Source organism: Labeo rohita, chromosome 5 (genome assembly GCF_022985175.1).
Source record: "Labeo rohita strain BAU-BD-2019 chromosome 5, IGBB_LRoh.1.0, whole genome shotgun sequence".
In the NCBI taxonomy this organism is placed as follows: Eukaryota; Metazoa; Chordata; class Actinopteri; order Cypriniformes; family Cyprinidae; genus Labeo; species Labeo rohita.
The window spans coordinates 20,653,171-20,672,988 of NC_066873.1; the positions used below are offsets into that span (position 1 = coordinate 20,653,171).

The 19,818-nt window shown below is 38.2% G+C and overlaps 1 protein-coding gene across 11 annotated transcripts in view; it reads left to right on the forward strand.

The window, feature by feature from the left end:
* Positions 1-18,816, forward strand: part of ncor1 (nuclear receptor corepressor 1) — a 92,536-nt gene extending 73,720 nt beyond the window's left edge. For 8 of the 11 annotated variants that reach the window (XM_051109870.1, XM_051109869.1, XM_051109874.1 and 5 more), the window contains 14 exons: positions 813-1,013; positions 1,761-1,910; positions 7,061-7,216; positions 7,323-7,464; positions 8,949-9,418; positions 10,534-10,647; positions 10,863-11,005; positions 11,085-11,326; positions 11,523-11,663; positions 12,177-12,295; positions 12,442-12,495; positions 12,659-12,868; positions 14,971-15,144; positions 16,679-18,816. In XM_051109870.1, the coding sequence (XP_050965827.1) occupies positions 813-1,013; positions 1,761-1,910; positions 7,061-7,216; positions 7,323-7,464; positions 8,949-9,418; positions 10,534-10,647; positions 10,863-11,005; positions 11,085-11,326; positions 11,523-11,663; positions 12,177-12,295; positions 12,442-12,495; positions 12,659-12,868; positions 14,971-15,144; positions 16,679-16,887 (2,525 nt within the window). In that variant the 3' untranslated portion in view covers positions 16,888-18,816. The remainder of the gene's footprint in view (positions 1-812; positions 1,014-1,760; positions 1,911-7,060; positions 7,217-7,322; positions 7,465-8,948; positions 9,419-10,533; positions 10,648-10,862; positions 11,006-11,084; positions 11,327-11,522; positions 11,664-12,176; positions 12,296-12,441; positions 12,496-12,658; positions 12,869-14,970; positions 15,145-16,678) is intronic. The other 3 variants (XM_051109871.1, XM_051109880.1, XM_051109877.1) reach the window with 2 other exon arrangements.
* The last annotated feature ends 1,002 nt before the right edge of the window (positions 18,817-19,818 follow it).

Genomic DNA, 19,818 nt, shown 5'->3' on the forward strand with positions numbered 1-19,818 from the left:
GGTAAAACTCTTGGTTGCAATGCAACAAAATTACCAACAGCTCATTTCTTTTGTATTTTGACATACGTGTGAGTTAAATGTATTATTGAAAAATAAAAAAATGTGGAACAGAGCTTAGTTCTATCCATCTTGCAGTCCATTATCAGAAAGAGGCAGGATTTAAGCAGACTAAATGATTGGAAAATAATCTACAAATTACGAGGTCAAAAAAAGTAAAAAAAAAAAAAAAAAAAAAAAAAAAAAAAAATTGTGGATGAATTGTTCACAGTGCATTTACAAAAAAGGCTATACAAAATAGCTAGAATAAATGTTAATTTCTTGTTGATTTTAAAATGTCCCTAATGGAATACTCTCTTTTTAAAAAGAATCTATACAGAACATTATTTCTTTTTTACTATATAAGAAAAGAAAAAAGCAGTAGTTGTTTTGTAAATCTGACCCTTTGATACATTACTTAATCGGGCTCAGAGGACATGGGTAGTGGCTACGCTTTGCCTAGGAATGGAAAATGAGTGAATTATGAATTAGTTCCGTTCTGAAACCATGCTTCCTACAAACAGGCATGCAGGAAAAACAGTTCATGCGTCACACACAAAATTGATTGATGCTCAGAGTAATGGTTCTCTCTTAAAAGCACTACTCCTGTCTCATTAGTAAACATCATGTTTTGGTTTTTCAACCTGCTCTCATGCATTTGATAAAAGCATTTCCTGCTCAGCTCTCCAATGCTGTGGCAAATCCGCACCTCTGACGTCAAGATGAGAATGACTGTCTTTTCACCTCTCGTCCTTGTTGTCCTCTGTATCTCTCAGCAGCGTACATGTTCCCACGGCAACCGTCACCGACCGGTTACCCCAACACTTACCAGCTGTACACCATGGAAAACACTCGGCAAACCATTCTGAATGATTACATCACCTCGCAGCAGATGCAGGTCATACCACGCCCTGATGTCACGAGGGGACTGTCACCACGGGAACCGTCCATTGCCATCCCATACCCACAAGCTAGAGGTAAGAGGCATGATTGTCTCCGTGTGTGTGTGTGTGTGTGTATGTGTGTGTTTGTTTGTTTGTGAAAGTATCAAAGAAAGAATGTAGTCTGTAGTTATTGTGTTTGTGTGAATTAGTGGCAACCTTTTCCAGACCATCAGAAGCAAATGACCCTCAAGCAAATTTTCTAATTGCACGTGAAATTTGAGTTCAAATCAATTGTTAAATCCAGGGCTGGAGCTTTTCCACTTTTCCTTAGATGTCCACTAGACCTGTCTGTTAAGCAGCCCACTTTTTTTTTGTTTTTTTAGTTATGTATGTCCACTCTGCACACTGTTGTAACATCTGCAGGAACAAGGTTACCTGTTAAAAGTTAACCTGTGTCTGATAAGACATTATTTTGTAAAAAAAAACAGTGATGGAAAATTTCATAGTAATACTGCAGTTTTAATCTGAACTAGTTTGACCTCAGACCTTCAGCAGGTCCTGCCGTCTAAATCTCCAATCCACACTGCCCTGTATTTCTAGTTCTCATTTTGCTTTGCTTAGTGGAAACCAGCTTTCAGCCCTGGTATCTTGTTATTTTGTTATAATTGAACTCTTTTGATAAGATGTTATTAATGAGCTACTTCAATTTTTAAAAATTCTTCTAGTCCTGTTAGTCATTAGATGTTTCTAGAAGATCAGTAGAGGGTGTTGGCTCTTTAAAGTTGAAGCTGATTGGTTGTGGATGCTCACCCTCTGGCCCTTTGCTTCTGTCTGTAAAAGGAATAATTGATCTAGCCCAGATGCCACCTACCATCCTGTTACCTCACCCTGGGGGGACAGGTTCCCCCTCCCTGGACCGCATCACCTACATCCCTGGACCTCAGACCCCTTTCCCTCCTAGGGCATTCAACCCTGCCTCCATATCTCCAGGTGAGGATCCCACCCCTCCTCTCCTATCCAACACCTGAACTTCCCCTTCCAGTCCTGGTGGTGGTGCTTTAGAAACTCGCCCTTCGCTGCTGCTCTGAGATCAGTTTTGCTGTTTTAATCGAGGCGCTTTCTTCCACCTAAAACTAACTACAGCCGTTTTCTGCACCGCTACGGTGGCAATGCGCTGCTACTAAATCTTCGGCATCATGGCAAAAGGAAGTACATTTCCACTGATTGAAGAGCTAGTCTGAATTGACTGTGTAATAATACAAAAGGCAAACACATCTTTATAATAGAGGTCTTCTTCGGTCCTAAAATCTGTACCCGACCCAAATCACTTCCTACCTGACCAGATGTGCATACCTTATTTTAAAAAGGAAAACCCAACTTAGCATAAACTAAAGAGTCCAACTGACCCGGTGTTTTTTTTTTTTTTTTAGAATACAAAAGGCATCAATGTCCCATGACATGACCAAAATCCAACATGACAAATTAGAAACTGCACGGCATGTGTGCCCATCGTCCAACCTTATTTGAAGATGAAATTCTTTCTCAAATCCGTTTTCGCAATTTTTGCAATTTACTCTAGAAGTTTTGAACCTGTGTTGCCAAATAATGTAGCATTTTTGAGGAAAAAACACAGAAATATACAGTTATGATTTAATTTGTGTTACTTTATTTGGGCAACAGTAAAATAAAAAAAGCAAAAGCGGAATCAGGCGATAATGGCTTTAAATTTAAAATTTAAAGTTATCGGCATTGGCGATATGAAAAATTATGCCGACATGTCTTGCCGATAAGAGGAATAACTCGTGCTCAGGGTATGCTAGTGATTAGATCACGTCAGCAGTTCCTGAAGCAAAGTTTTGCCTGAATGATGATTAGATTTACTGTTTTGGATCGCTGCATTAATCAACTTGTTTGGTGTGTGATAGAGTAAACAGTAATAGCACATGCAGCAGCAGCCTTTCCCCCACCTCCTAATGCCTGTTCGGTAAAGAGTTTTAATTCCGTAGGGGGTGCTGTTGGCCTACTTCTAATACACAAATAACATTTAGACTGTGTTTCTGATTATATAAAGTAGTAGTTGATGTCATAAAATCATCAGTATGTTTTAAAGTCAGAAGCTATAGCTTACATGAGTTTTTAAAAAAAATCACAAACATGACACTTGTAAATTAGTTAATTTTATGTATACAGATTTATTCATTAATGTGTAATGTTACTTTTTTAAACAAGTTATGAGCTCTAAAAGAGTTTTGGGATTTTTACAACTCTTTTACTTTAGACCAAAATGTTAAATATTAAAATAAAATGTTGAGGTAATTATTGTTTATTTAATTCTAACAAATAAGTCGTCGTTAATTTGCTTATAATTTCCGCACAGGAGAGACTTGTTGTTGTTTCCAAACAAAAGGATATATCGGTATTGGTATTGTCCAAAATGAGTTGAATAATACTGGCATATTGGATATCAGCGAAAATCCAGTGTTGTGCATCCCTAGGCAACAGTGCATTTTTAAAATTATCTGGCACACAAGGTTGCTAATATCATACCCGACCCATGATTGAGGCACTTATCAATGTGTTGGACCTAAACCTGCTCAAATCTCGTGTTTTTTTTTTTTGTTTTTTTTTTTTTTTAATAAATCCAAGTCTGACTCTGAAGACCTCAACTTTATATTCTTTGTTTTCACTGGCTGCTATAGCAGATCTGAACATGCAGCCCTATTTAGTCATATTTAGAAACAAATAATTCTTTTGAGTTAAAGGGATAGTTCACCCAAAAATGAAAATTGTGTCATTAATTACTCACGCACATGTCATTCCAAAACTGTAAGACCTTTGTTCATCTTCGAACACAATTTAAGATATTTTTGATGAAATTCAAGAGCTTTCTGACCTTGCATAGACAGCGACAGCACTACGGCTGAACCACTGATGTCACATGGACTATTTTAATGATGTCCTGACTACCTTTCTTAAATGTGGTAGTTGCGTTGCTGTCTATGCAGGGTCAGAAAGCTCCCGGATATGATCAAAAATATCTTCATTTGTTTTCTGAAAATTAACGAAGGTCTTTCGGGTTTGGAACGACATGAGGGTGAATAATTAATAACAGAATTTTCATTTTTGGGTGAACTATCCCTTTAAGATCAGCTTATGGACTTATGGACTTAATTCTGTATGTGATGACAGATATAAAGTACCATTTTAAAGGAATAAATTGAGCTTATTAACAGTTATAAAGAATGAAGAGAGCTGCTGGTATCAATCTCTGTCTGCATGAGTTTATTGCTTAAAATGTATGTAGATGTAGGATATTACTTGGAATTTCTAAAGCAACTAAAGTGCCAAAACCCCCCATTTGCTGCAAGTACTTCCCTAGCCCTTTTTGTTGCCCTCCCTTGAGATCCCGCCTTTACTGCCCGCTTATGCGCGTGTCTCAAACATCATATTGATGTGAAGGCAAATATTGGCCTTAGCTCAGTAGTCTCATATTTAAAGTTTGTCTTGGGAATGCGGGTGGCTTGAAGGTGAGTAGACCTTTACTGTCTAAACATCTATTCAAACCGAGAGGGGAATAATGACGTCAGTTGCAAAAACATGATATATACTTGTACAACTGTCTTTCATGGCTTCTGTGTCTGTGTATCACTGCAACACAAGTAACGGTGCTGATCTTTTTGCATCATTCCATGTGCTGTATATGAGTGCATACAGTACGTACAAATACCTGCTTTCTTTTAAGAATAATTCAAGTTAAATGTGACATTTTGGTTTGTAACCCTTTCCAACTGTCAAGGGGCTGCAAAAAAACACAAACTCTCTTGCTGATTTTAAACAAGCAACCATAATGTCAGAGGTTAAAGAGGCTCAAGATTTGAAGACGGTCTTGAGTAGTGATGCCCAGATTTTCACCTTGTGTGTGCTGTGCCAATCTTTACGTTCAATTTTTGTCTTTGTCAGTCTTTTTGGCTTCAGAGCTTTTTTGCTTGTTTGGCTCTACAGGTACTGATTCTTACATTGTGTCTGCTGGTAAAGCATGGTAATAATAAATGTCTACATACTCCATTGTTTAATGTTTACTCTTCACTTCACCAAAGAAAACTATGCTCCTAGATTATCTCTAACAGGGCTCCAGACTGTGACTAAAACGGTTGCATTTGCGACCAAAAATATTAATTTGCGAATGAAGTTTTTGCTGAGATCGCCAGTGGCGACCATATAAATTTACATGTTATGGTTTTAAAATGTGCATGTAATGCCTGTTTTCCTGACTGTTTCCTGATGTAATAATCTGAGACAATGCGCATCAAAGTTTTAGAGGAAAAAAGTGTTTTAAACAGTCCTCATCTCTGCTGGACTTTAGCGTTGTCAGCACAACTGCTGAAAGCGGCTCCATTGTGCAGCATGAAAGAGGTTGAAATGACGGAGACATGCGAAGGGAAAGCGCGGGAAAGCAGTGTCTATTTTGTGTACAGCCTGAATAAACAGGTAAAGCTGTCAGCTGTGTGGACATTAAAAAATATCATTAACAATTCTAGTTTATAATCGATACTGTGTCTTCTTCTTAGCAAGATCTTTAGTCGATGCGTGAACATCATATTATTTGTAGCACACTTGCCGTCTAGTAATCGCAATAATGCTTTGTTACTTTTTAACAAAGTATCAATTTAACAAACTGTCAAAGAGACATTTTAACATGGTGAAATGCATTGAAGGGCAACCTTAAATCAAAATACTTTTTATAAGAAATCTATTATGAGTAGTCCTAGTCACTTGTGAATGTTCACCATTTAGATGAGACTTTACAAAAGCAATTTATATCGTAATGTATAATAAGTTTTAAAGGGGTCATCAGATGCTAAGTTCAGATTTTCATGTTGTTTGAACATTAATGTGTGTTGGCAATGTATGTGCAAATCTACCCTATAATGATAAAAATCCATACAGTGGTTTTTAATTAATTTGTAAAAATAATATTCCCTTTTTCAAATCGAGCCGTTCTCAGATGCCTGTCGGTGTGCCGTCAGGTAAAGTAAACAAGATCGTCATTCCACAGAGAGAAGAGACATCTGAATTGAATGCACCTTAAGAGCAGGATAATGTCAGTTTTTCAATTCGGGTTTCTCCATCTGGCAAAACTGGCATGCAACAAAACTAAATGGGGTCATTCTAACCAATGAAATACTCTACCTGTCAAAAGTTTTTGAACAGTAAGATTTTTAATGTTTTTGAAGAAGTCTCTTCTGCTTACCAAGCCTGCATTTATTTGACCCAAAATACAGCAAAATCAGTAACAATCTATTTGAATATATTTTAAAATCATCACCACAGCATCATCACTCCAGCCTTGATTTCTGAACAATCATGTGACTGGAGTAATGATGATAAAAATTCAGCTTTGAAATCACAGGAATAATTTACATTTTAAAATATATTCAAAAAGACACATTTTTTTTAAATAGTAAAAATATTTCAAAATTGGACTGTTTTTGCTGTACTTTGGATCAAATAAATGCAGGCTTGGTAAGCAGAAGAGACTTCTTCAAAAACATTAAAAATCTTACTGTTCAAAAACTTTTGACTGGTAGTGTACCTGATGCAGCAGTGCACAGTTCACAGACATCCCATTATATGTTGCGTTGCTTGTAACGCAATTATTTTATTTACAAATATTGTTTACAAATATTTGTTGTAACTTCTGACTGTTGCAAAAAAAGCAGATTGTGATTGCAAAAAACCACTGAATAAACTTGTTCATACACTGATATTCCTGTAAAAAAACAAAAACAAAACAAACAAAGGTGCAGCATGTTTGTTTGTGGGTAGGTTTTGTATTTATACAGTTAGTTACGTCATTCTTGTCTTGGAGAGCTTTGCGGTTCCCCCCACACACGAGAACCAGCACCATTTCAGTGAAAAGGGGGTTATAGTAAATGCTGAAAAGAATGCCTTGTTTAATGGATTAATTCTTGAGTTATTCATATACATTTATATATCCGTGCAATAATTTCACATCACTGGTATTATGAATCTGTCTGCAACTCCTAACACAGCTGGCCCTGTCAAAGTGCAGCAAGTGTAAAGGGCCGTTTTGGTTGTAACCCCACTTTTGTGTGTTTCCTGTTCTTTAATCTCTACAGGACATCCTGCCCATCATAGTGCCACTGCAGCTATTGTGGAGAGGGAGCGAGAGAATCAGAGAGAGAAGGAACGTGAAAGAGAGAGGGAAAGAGAGCGAGAGCGAGAAAGAGATCAGAGAGACCGGGAACGTGCAGCGGTAGAATATATGCGTGGAGGTGAGACAAATTGACAATGATTTCACCAATAATGATCCATTCTGGCTAGTCTATAACTGAGGTATTCTGCCAGTGCTCTCAGTATGTGCCTCTGTTTACATTGCAGGCTCTGAGCAACCTGGCCGACCAGGCAGCCGAAGTTTTCTGCGTTCCACTTCACCCTCTGTGAGATCACAAGAGGGCGTCCTTCAACAGCGGCCGAGCATCTTCCAGGGCACCAACTCCAAGAGCGTCATTACACCACTAATGTGAGCAATGCACTATTTATGACATCAACCCAACTGTTAGTTTATTAGTAAATTAACTTTATAAATATTAGCTTTATTTGTATTATATTAACTTATATTAACATACTGTTTTTCCAAGCTTATTTATGTGATTGATAAAGGGATAGTTCACCCAAAAATAAACAGTCTGTCCTCTTTCACTCACTCTCAAATCATTACAAATCAACAAAATTTGTTTATCGTGGAAACGCAAATTAAGATTTTTAGGTTCTCACACATGAAGCAAATACAGTTGACCTTCTGTTTACTATGTTGTTGAGCTGTATGAATGTCTATGTATTTCAATAGAGGGACAGAAATCTAAGGTTTCATTAAAAATATCTTCATTTGTGTTCTGAACATGAGTGAAGTTCTTGTAAGTTTAGAATAGGGCTGCCCCCTAATAGTCAACTAACTATTAGTTGACAAGAAATTTTATTAGTCACATAGTCGCAGAAAAAAAAAATCCACAGGAAGTGCCAAAGTTACACAGTCCATGATAGACGGATTGTTAACGGCTGGTCTATGTGGTAATACAGTACATTGGGCAAGACATTCAAGCGCTCACCTATCATTCATCAACCTCAAATATGGCTTTCAAATGTGTAAGTAGTAGCAACTTTACATGGCCACTCAGTCTAATGTTAACCTAGAAAAATGTGCGCTATTGAAGCGTCAGTGTGGAGTGTGGAAGCTGAATAGTAGCGCACTCACTGCATGATAGATGGAGGTGCCAGTATGGTCATTTTTGGTCATATAGATAAAAGCAATACAAGACTCTACATTTATTTGTGCACAGACACAATATCAAGGAAACGTTGCGCTTTTGTAAAATAATTAAACAGGGTCTCTGTAAACCTGAACGCGAAACTTCAAAACTCTGTGTATACTTATCTTACAGACATGAAAAATATAGGCTATCTATACAGAGTGAAATATCTACTTTTAAGTGAACAAATTCAAATAGAAAACAAATATTCTCAGATTATATAATCCATATGAAACATGTAGGCGCATCCGCATGATGAATTAGTGTGGCCGACTTCATGTCTTAAGCTGAAAACAAAGAAAGCACTAGTTTATCAATAAGTTATTAAAATGTTAATGCAGTCTCCATGCTGTTTTTCTCGGAAACATTCGTAATTATTACATCTTCCGGTGCACTGTGGCAAGCTTTTTTTTTATTAGGCTATGTAGGCAATTAAAGGCTCATTATTATGATTTATATTGTTTATTAAACGTGCAACTAATAGTTGACTAATCCTTAAAATGAATGACTACTAGTCGACCAGAAAAATCTAAAAACCAGAAAAAAAAAACAGGAAAATCCCTAGTTCAGAATGACATGAATGTGAGTAATCAGTGACAGAATTTTCATTTTTGGGTGAACTATCCCTTTAAAATGATAGATTTTTAAAATTGAAAATAAAGTTTTGCTCTATTAAACTTCTGTTTTGGTTGTCCAGGCAAATGCCCTCACAAGCAGCTACAGCTCAAGCCAGCCGATACAACAATGCAGCTGATGCTCTTGCTGCCTTGGTGGACGCTGCTGCTTCTGCCCCGCAGATGGATGTTGCGAAAGTCAAGGAGAGCAAGCATAATAACAGCAGCTCCCGGGATGATGACGTGATGCCATCACGACGGTCAGCACAGGAGTCGCAAGAGGTGGAACGCCGGTCCGTGCAGTCACCATACGGGGACGTGTCACTTCCTAGTGGGAAAGCTTCCCATCCTGTGTATGCAGAGGGTGGAGGAGCTGCAGGGAGCAAAGACAAACCCCCACCCACCAAGTCACGCATGGAGGAAGAGCTGCGCACACATGGGAAGACCACCATAACTGCTGCAAATTTTATTGATGTCATCATCACACGACAGATTGCCCCAGATAAGGACTCCCGTGAGAGAGGCTCGCAGAGCTCTGACTCCTCCAGCAGCAGTGAGTGTCATCAGACAGACAGTGTTTATTTACTATTACGTTTTGTAATAATGATGATCAGCTTATTAACAACAGGTGTTGCATCTGTACAGTCTGTGATATTGGTCTCATGTTCACTATCATTCAAAGGTTTGGAGACTTCTTTAAAAGAAATATCTTATGCTCACTAAGGCTATATTTATTTGATCTTTTTTTTTTTAAAGCAGCCATTTCTAGTCTTCAGTGTCACATGATGTTCAAAAACATTTATTGTTATCAATGTTGAAAACGGTTATGTTTGTGGAAACTGATACATTTCTTCAGGCTTCTTAGAATAGAAGTCATCTCTTTGATATAAAAATCTTTTGTAGCAAATGTCTTCAGTGACTTTTGAAGTCTTGAGTATTAATCTATTTTCAAAAAGAAAAGTCTTAACGACTCTAAACTTTTGAGCAGTAGTGTGCATGCCGCAAAGCATAGCAAACAGGAATTCATCGCCACAGTTTCATCATATGCTGGAGATCAAGTTGCTCACAGTGCCACAAACATCTTTATATCCTGCTCAGAAGCAAAAAGGATGATTCAAGAAATTAGCCATATTGAAAGACAAAGATTAAGCATATACTTAAGGATTTGCTAACAGGGGGCATTAACAGGACACCTAATAGGATGATTAGTGCCATTGAGGCCATGAGACCTAATAGTCTTAGGAAACCTTGATAGCACAACCTGTGACCCAGCTGCAACTGAGACTGACAACAGTCACAAACTTTTGACCCCAGATTTGACAGGGTAATTCTATTAAAGGGAGTGTAGCTCTTACCACAGGAATGAAATTCGCTTTTTTCCCTAATTGATTCACGGTAAATGCTGCTAGAAGGTTGTTTTGATGCCAATTTCTGTGTAATCACTCATTTTTATGCCATGTTGCTTGGTGGTGCCATGATGCATACTTAAGCTTTAAATATTTACATAAGCTGCATTTCCATTACTCTTTAAATTGCGCACATTTAAATTGCATTTTAAAATACGCCTAATGGAAACATTTCAATTTCGTAGATCGCGCACCCTCTCTTACTAACAAACCAACTTTATTTACTTACAAGGCTGTAACATTACGTCTACATGTGTTTCAGTGTCATCCAGTCGTTTTGAAGCTCAAGGTGGAATTGAGGTGATCAGCCCTGCCAACTCTCCAGCCCTGAGAGAAGAGAAGAACGAAGGTTCTTTCCCATCAGAAAAGAGTTCAGGTGAGACTTCAAACCCCTGGTGCCACAGCCAGGAACTTAAACGTCTATTCTGTCAAGATGGGGTAAATCTCGTAATATTTCGGGAAACCATCCAGGTTATATTCCACTTAGAAAAAGAAAGAAATGCTTTTATTATTTTGAAAATTAAGCTTAAATTAGAACCATTAAGATTTTTTATATAAATTTAATCTTGATTTTGATCTTTTGTTATACAGGATTAAGGTTTGACATTAACCGGTTCAGGCAGTCAGGAGATGCAGGACCTTCTGCACCTCAACATCCCCCCTCCTCACAAGCAGACAGTTACGGGCATGTCCCGAAAACGCACCGCATCATGACCCTTGCTGACCACATCTCGGTAAGCCACACTCACACTCCTAATGCTTTGTCACGTCACTCCTCTTTCACAGTCCTCACTTTTTCTCTTTGTCTTGCAGCATATCATTACGCAGGACTTTGCCAAGAGTCAAGATCCTCCCCCATCATCCAGCTCGCTGCCTTCCTCATCGTCGTCGTCCTCACTCTCCTCCACATTCCAGAGCTCTGGTGTGGGAGGTGTTGTAGGTCGAGTCAAACCCCCTAACCGCTACAGCCCAGAAAACCCAGCTTCCACTGCACACCACCAGAGACCACCAAGCAGAGTATCTCCCGAGAACTCCTCAGATAAACCAAGAGCCAGGTACATAGTTGATTTGCTACATCTGGCTGAAGTTCTACAATGACTAACATTGCTTACTGCCCCTTTAAGTAGTTTGTGAAAATTCAATTGAAAACCTTTGTTCGCATTTGCAAATCCTTCCAACATGCATGAGATGCTTTTTACGCTCTGAAAACAATGTCCCAGCAGCAGCCTCTTATCCATCTGTCTCTCTTAGGCCTGGTAGGTCTCCTGATCGAGGACGAGGACCAGAGAACTATGAGCCCATCTCTCCTCCTCAGGGTTATTCTGGGTTAGACAAACAGGAGGCCAGTGTGCTGCAGAGTCAGAGACGAGAGCAGGATCTCCCTGAACAGAGGTAGAAATTCTTTGTCTCTCTGTACTACTTTGCAGTATGAGCCTTCATTTGTGACCCTGGAGCACAAAACCAGTCATAAGTAGCACGGGTATATTTGTAGCAATAGCCAACAAACAATACATTGTATGGGTCAAAATTATACATTTTACTTTTATGCCAGAAATCTTTAGGATATTAAGTAAAGATCATCAAACTTCATTTTTGATTAGTAATATGCATTGCTAAAAACTTTATTTGGACAACTTTAAAGGTGATTTGCACCCTCAGATTCCAGATTTTCAAATAGTTGTATCTCGGGCAAATATTGTCCTATCCTAACAAACCATACATAAATTGAAAACTTACATTTCAGCTTTCAGCCAATGTATAAATCTCAATTTCAAAAAACTGACCCTTATGACTGGTTTTGTGATCACATGATTTATTAAATTATTGCTGTCTTTGTTATTTGGGGCTCCCCAGATTTCTTATGCCATATGCATTGTGTGACATTAGACCATTCTTTCGTGTCAGGACTGACTCGCGTTCTCCAGGCAGCAGCAGTTACCTGCCTTCATTCTTTACCAAACTGGAGAGCACATCTCCTATGGTAATGTCCAAAAAGCAGGAGATCTTCCGCAAAGCAGAAGTTGGTAAGTGACAAGGCCATTTTCTCAGAACTTACATTCAAGCTCAGGGTATTTACATCATTGCACTGATACACTGATGTCTTTTATTTAGGTGGTTGCCACTTCATTAGCACCTAATTCTATCTCCCATTTGCTCCTTATCTCAACAGGTAATGCTCAGCCAGGCACAGAGATCTTCAATCTCCCAGCAGTAACAACTTCAAGTGAGTTTCACAACTCTCAGTATGATTTCACCATAAAAAATTTAACTGAATCAACACTTGCATCATTTGATGTATTTTCATCTGTTTGTGTTTGTCAGTTCCAACACTTCTTCAGTTGGTTTTCGATGTTTCCAATATGTGCATGTGTGTTTATGCTTCACAGGCAGTGTAAACCCTAGAAACCACTCGTTTAGTGATCCAGCCAGCAATCTGGGTCTGGAGGACATCATCAGGAAGGCTCTGATGGGGAACATGGAGGAGAAGCAGGAGGACCAGCAGCAGCAGCAGGCCCAGCTAGGGACAGGAAGCACCTCAGGCAGCATGAGCAACATTTCAGACAGCCGACAGGAGGCCAGCCCATCCCCTAACACAGGTTCATACTGTAAATTCACATCAGTGAACATGGATTTTTCTCTAAACTGCTGAACTTTTTGAAGATTGCTTTGTGGGTTGGCTAAAAACTGTGTTTTGGTCTTTTTAGTCTGTGTAAGATAAATACACAGCCAAAGGCTTTTTCACATCGAAAATTGGCACAAATGTTCAGCGCAATGACTCTTTTGAATCGAAACAATAGATCCCAGTGAGGCTATTTACACCAGGCTCGATCATTCGCGGCGCAAAAAAGCGAGGGTTTTTTTTTTGTCCTGTTTTTGTTTTTTTTGTTTTTTTTCTGTTGTTTCACGATGAACAGGGCCATCCAATTAGATTTGAGCTTAGATCACATGCCCAGAGCGGCTCTTGAAAACCAGTGTAAACAAACAAAGAAGAAGAATATCACAGAAGAGAGTGGAAGCTGAGTTCTTGTTCTCATTGGTATCTGAGGACAGATCAATTCTCACATGTTCTTTCTACAGAATATGATTTCTATTAGCTCTCCAATGAATTATGTGATCTGAAGACCACTGTCCATTTTCAGAGAGCATTCACTCTAGATCTGAACTTTAGATTACAATCTGAAGTTATTACAAGCACTCAATGATGGTTTAAAGTGGATATGCACCAATCAACCACCCAGAGACCAGACTTAGCCGATTTTCCACATGATCGGCCTGGACCGGTGACCAGCCGGTCAGTCTGTAGAAATATAGATGTTTATATGAATTAGATAAGTAACATTGCACAATGTTTTCCCACATATAAACATGATTGCAAACAGTAGTTTAATAAACAAGAACTTAAAATTAAGTGACTTACATTTTAGACACAATATTGACTTTTTGCACTCAGTTTCGCTGAAGAAAATAGTTCAAAGCCACAGTAGAATTGTTGCACGTCCCCCAACAATACAGCAGTGTTTTGTTACTGAATGAATTCACGTTTTTGAATGAATTGAGTGAGTCAGTGATTCAGTAACCCTTTCATAAAAGAGTCACTTGCCTCATTTCTGAATAAATCAGCCGTTTGAACGAATCAGTTGAATGAATGATTAAACGGCTTGCTCACTGAAACAAGCCTACTGATGTATTTTTCCCAACATTTTTTATTTGTATGTTTAAAAGGAAAAAAAATTCAGTTGCTATCGGTGCATCTGTAGCTTAAAGTGCGTTTTACGCAAAACCATTAATAATCACAAATGTTCAAGTGTAGCTTAATGCTGATATTTTAAGATGTATTCTTGTAAGCATTATATATAATTTGTTTCTGGTGTAGAACCAAACTTTATCTTAATTTAATGCTGTATATTGAGTAGCAGATGATCTTAAATCCATATACGAGATATCTGAGGGAAAATGCATTGTTGGTTGGCGCCACCTTGTGTGCAGGCATGAATTAGCAGAACGTGATCAGTCGTTACTTGCTCCGTGTGAAAGCACCGTTCGTCAGACGATTCACCTCGCTTTTTCACATCACGCTCAGTGTGAAACAGCCTTAATACTGGTCTCTAAAAAGAGTATTTTCATGATATCCATAGAAATAAAAATAGATAAATGATGCATGTTAAAATTATCTATCACTGTTTTCTCATTTTTGGCCAATGAAAGAACAGTAGAGATGTGGAGAGTATTTGTAACTATACAAAAGCATCCAAAAAAAAGAACTTTCTGTCTGTCAGCACTTCTTACAGACTAACACCTTTTGTTTTTGTTAAAAAAAAAAACACACACACACACACACGCAATACATTGGCAAGGTTTTTTTTTTTCTCTTTTTTTTTTTGATGCATGTAGAAATCTTGCTCTGTCTGTCATTTCCTCGAAGATGCTTTTGAGTGGCAGTAAGAGCTACGAACTGTACCATTGTTTTTCTGTTCACCCACCTACTATGTTGATGTAACAACCAAATAGTTACTTTACAAAATCATTGTATGTGCAGTATTAACATGTTATCAAACGTTCATTTTTAAATACTACAGTTATTGTGAATAACAAAAACATTGTGATACATCTATTCTGAATGTTTATATTAAAGACTAAATCTGTGTCTAGGACATAAGCTTCATTGCTGACATCCTTGTCAATCTTTCTGCCTCTATAGCAGGAAAGCAGAAGCTTCAGAGCAAAGCTAACAGCAGGAAATCAAAGTCTCCAAACCCAGGCCAGGCGTACTCTGTCGGAGAGCGTCCCTCTTCTGTGTCCTCTGTTCATTCGGAGGGCGATTACCACAGACAGGCTCCCACCTGGGCTTGGGAGGACCGGCCGTCGTCCACAGGTGAGCAACTTGATTAGACGAAATTGTTTACAGGGTTCGTACCAAATGCTTAAGAATTTGACTTTTTCAAATGTAAGGCCTGGAAAACCCTTGAAAATAGCAATATTCTTGAAGAGGTGATTGGAAAATGCTTGAATTATTGAAAAACAATGTATCTATAAGCACATATCTTGTCATGCAAATTTCATGCAATTAAAAAAAACGTTATACCCTTTTCGCTTATTTCAGTTAATGTCAGAAAACAATCAAGCTAAGCAAGTAGTAGTACTGGCAGTGTTGTGTACACATGGCTGAAGACACAAAAAGAGAAACCGATAAATTGCGTCATTTACGCTGTAACCGCTCCGATTGATTCAAACTAGTGATTTTGAACATTTATTTCAAGTAAAACCCAGATCAAATTAAAAGAGCCATTCATTTTCGAATTTCAACATTGCATGTAACTATTATAGCTTTTCAGAACTCTGAATTAGTTAAACCATTGCAAAATGATTTGCTGTTTTAAAGTGCTCCAATCGTATTGTGTATCAGAAATCATTTGTTTCACATGAGGACTTTAAATTGCATATTGCAAATCATTTGCTTTCGATCAGAACTTTACATATCTCCAATTATTTGATTCAGATAAGGACTTCAGAGCGTGTATCGCAAATCATTTGATTTAGATCGGGATGGGTTCGTGAATCATTTCGCAAATTGAATGATTCAAGTCAAATGATTTGCGATATGTGATTTGAAATCCCGATCCAAGTCAAATGATTCCTAATCAGCACGCCGAGTCCTGATCTAAAATGATGGTTCACGAATCTCAATTCAGATTGAAACTTCAGAACGTAGATCGCGAATCATGTGATTTAGATTGGGTCTTCGAAGTGCGTATCTCGAATCATTTGATTTGGGTTCGTGAGTCTTCTCTCAAATTGAGTGTTTCAAATCAAATGATTTGCGATACGTGATTTGGAATCCCGATCTAAGTCAAATGAATCCTGATGTAAAATGATGGTTCACAGATCTTAATTCACATTGGGACTTCAGAACGTAGATCGCAAGTTATTCGGATTGGGACTTCGGTGCGGGTTTGTAAATCATTTTTTTTCAGATCAGGATTTTTTTGTTTTTTGTTTTTTGCTGAATTTATGTTTTTCCTTAGAAAACAAACCATTAAGGCACTGTAGTTATAAAAACAAAGAGAAAAAACTAAATATACACAAATACAAATACCTTAAGAAAATTAACCGTGGTTTTACAATAGTAGAAGTGTAGTATACTTTGTAATACATTAGTAGTAATACTTTGCATGTGCTTCACTTTATTTTTGCCACTTTATTTTTATTTATCCATTTATCTTTTAGAATTTGGATAGTTATTGTTCGATAAGTGAAATCTCTGATTGAAGTCAATCAAAGTAGTGCTTGAAAACTCCTTGATAGTCCTGGAGTTTCATTTTACAGTATCTGTATGAGCCCTGCTGTTGATGTTAGTGACATTTAGTTGAAAGTTAAAATAGTTGTTTTTCTCTTTTCTCCTACCTCAGGTTCCATGCAGTTCCCTTATAACCCCTTGACGATGCGCATGCTCAGTAGTACCCCTCCCACCTCCATGGCCTGCCCGTCTCCCTCCATGCAGTCCCAGCAGCAGCCACAGGGTGGCGCCTCTGGCCCCGTAGCTCCGACGCGCGCTTGGGAACGAGAGCCACCGCTACTGTCAGAGCAGTACGAGACCCTCTCGGACAGCGACGACTGAGGCAGGTGAACGCCTCCCTCTCCTACACAAGCGTTCACGCCCCACTCCTGTTCACCATCGCCCTTCTTTCGCTGTCTTTAGGGATCCCACTCACTGCCATTTGAGAGTGAGATTCTGCTGGGAAGGAGGTCGTACGTTTGGTGCTACTTTGGTGCCCACTGGTGGTCAGAGAGAGCGTTGCAGAGAGCCACTGATTTTCAGGATTAAATCCGATGCTTTGATTTTTGTTTTTTTCTGGCCCATTTGGGGATGAGAACTAGACAAATCCCAAGTGAATAGAGACGTGAACGTCAAAAGGATGAAGAACTTGTAAAGAGACTAGTTTGCTGAAAATTTGTTTCTGTAAAGATTTTTTTTTGTCTTTAAAAAAGAAAAAATCAATGTATGTAAATAGAGTAACCTTTTGCAGTGTTTTTTCCTTTAACTCGTTTTTTTTTTTCTGCATTTTAACATCGCTTTTTTAAATTGATCCCAGTCGGATGGATTGGTGGGTGGAACAAGACACTGTGGAGATTTTTGTGGTCAGTCGGGTGAAGAGCATTGAGCTTCCAGCATCTGAAAGTCATGGTCTAATCGAAACTACTCCAAATGAATCGCAAAAAGGACTTTGTTAACCTTTGTCCCTCCAGATGCGGACCCTGTCTGTGCAGCACTGTTGAGATGTTCTCTGTCCTGTTACTTAAGGGAGGAAGTCACAATCGTTCATCAACTGGTATAGGAGAACAGGACATTCAGTGAAACTTCAGACCTGAGATGAATGTTTCTTCTGTGTTTCTCTCGCTTTTTCTTTTCAGCCTGGTTCTAGTCTTCAGTAGCGGCCTGTTGCAGATCTGTTCAGAGCGTTCGGCCCTACGGTTGAATGTCTGACAGTTTGACACGCGTCGTCATCTTTATTTTGTGGTTGCTAACTGTTCTTTCAGGGCTTTCTTAAAGGTTGTACAATGTCCGCCAGCCGTAGCCCTTTTGCTTTTTAAAGATGAATTTGTTTCTGGCGGGCATATACTTGTAAATCCTCTTTTACTAATCATAAAGGAGCACGTCAAACGTGTGTATTCTGTCAACGTGTGATTTCCCTAGACCACAAAACAAACATACAAAGATAAAAAGAGGAAGTACCAAACTTGATACATCTCTGCACCATTGTTGCACTTTTTTTTCTTTAGTAATTTTGAGAAGCTTAAAATCATACTACCTGTAATCTAAGTTATTCAATGTCATGCAGAGATCTGGAACGCTTTCAGATATATTCACGTTTCAGTCTCTTACTCCATCTGCATTTTCAACGTTTTTTTGGATTATATATGAAATGGTACCATTTATCTCGATCAGAGATCTGAATATCTCTGTCTGAAAGTGAATAAGCTCAGTTTTAGTTACTTGCAGAAATAGTTCAATGTGATGAAAGCTAAAAGAGGTCCCTGATATCTGAAGGCATCTCTTGATCCTGCTTTTCCCCCGCTTCATGTGCTTCTGCTTTGTTCGAATAGCACCACCTGTGTGATCTTTACTTTAATATGATGGTTTCATTTTCTTCAGAAGTCTAAAAAAAAATGTTGAGCTCATTTTTGAATTTTTTTTTTTTTCCACTTTTTTTTTTCTATATTTTTCAGCATCAATGTTATATTCATCCTGTTTTGACAGGGTGTCAAGTGTTTACAATGGCGTTGACAAAAAATGGTGAAACTTGAATCTTAAAGAAAATTTAAAATTGCTCATCACGTCAGTCTATTTTACAGTCCAGCTTTGCAAGGGTGACTTTCTTTTTTTCTGGTCCTTTCTGAATCAAGACTTGGAAAAAAAGTTACTTGTCCCCTGATTTTGAAATCCAGTGTTTGTATCACTCTGTCTCCTCAGTAGTGGATGAAAAATGTGCAGACCAATCAATAAAGTAGAACAGAGCTCCACCTCTCTGAAACAAACAGCGCTGTATCTCCTGTCTCTACTGTGTTTCTTTCCAAACAACTACTCCAAATCCGAAAAGAAGATTCCACATACTGGTTTGGAATGACATGATGGTGAATAAATGATGGCAAAATTTTGGGTGAACTTTCCCTTTAAGTTTCCCAGCATCACTACAGCAACTGAATGCAGTCTTTTCTGATAGTGGGAAACATATTAACTTTAAAATAGAATTTAACTTTAAGTACTGCTTGTGCACCCTGTATCTTTAATATAACTTCTTTTTTTTTCAGTGTTCATTGGAGTGTGTCCTTGTTTGTAGTTCGAACAGTAGTGCCCAGTGCTAGCAGTGCCATCATTACTGCACTCTTTAAAAAAAAAAAAAAAAAAATGCTGGGTTAAAAACAACCCAACTTGGGTTATTTGGCAACCCAGCGCTGAGTAAATATTGGACAGAACACATGCTGGGTTATTTTGATCCAGCTGGTTGGGTTAAATGTTTTTATTTTATGTGTCAACTATTGTTTAAAAAAAGATTATATTGTTGGCTTAAAATGGGCTGGAACTTATAAATAAACACAGAATTACTAGAGGCAACAGCAATAATCAAAGGAATGAACGTTTATTATTAAGCAAGAACACACTGACAAAATACAAGACAAACTGAATTTATTTGGGTGAATACAGCATAGTTTACAATATTGCTTTTAGATATAAAATTTGTAACATTTAAAAGTACCATTTTAATTTTAGTGTATTCAACCATTCTCTGTAATCGCTTTTTACTGAAATAGCACTAATTCTCGTGCCCGTGTGTCGCCGAAATCTGAGCCTGTGAAGGGCTGCTGTTCGCTGGGGTAACTGCGAACTTCAGACCGAGGCCTCACGTTTTACTCGTAGCTGAAAGATGCCCATAAACAAACAAACAGTACTGACATTAGAGAACATATTTTAACGTCAAATCAAATTAAACTCAGTACTGTAACGAATAAAATCCATTTATTTTCTGCAAGGCAAAAGGTGTTTCCATCA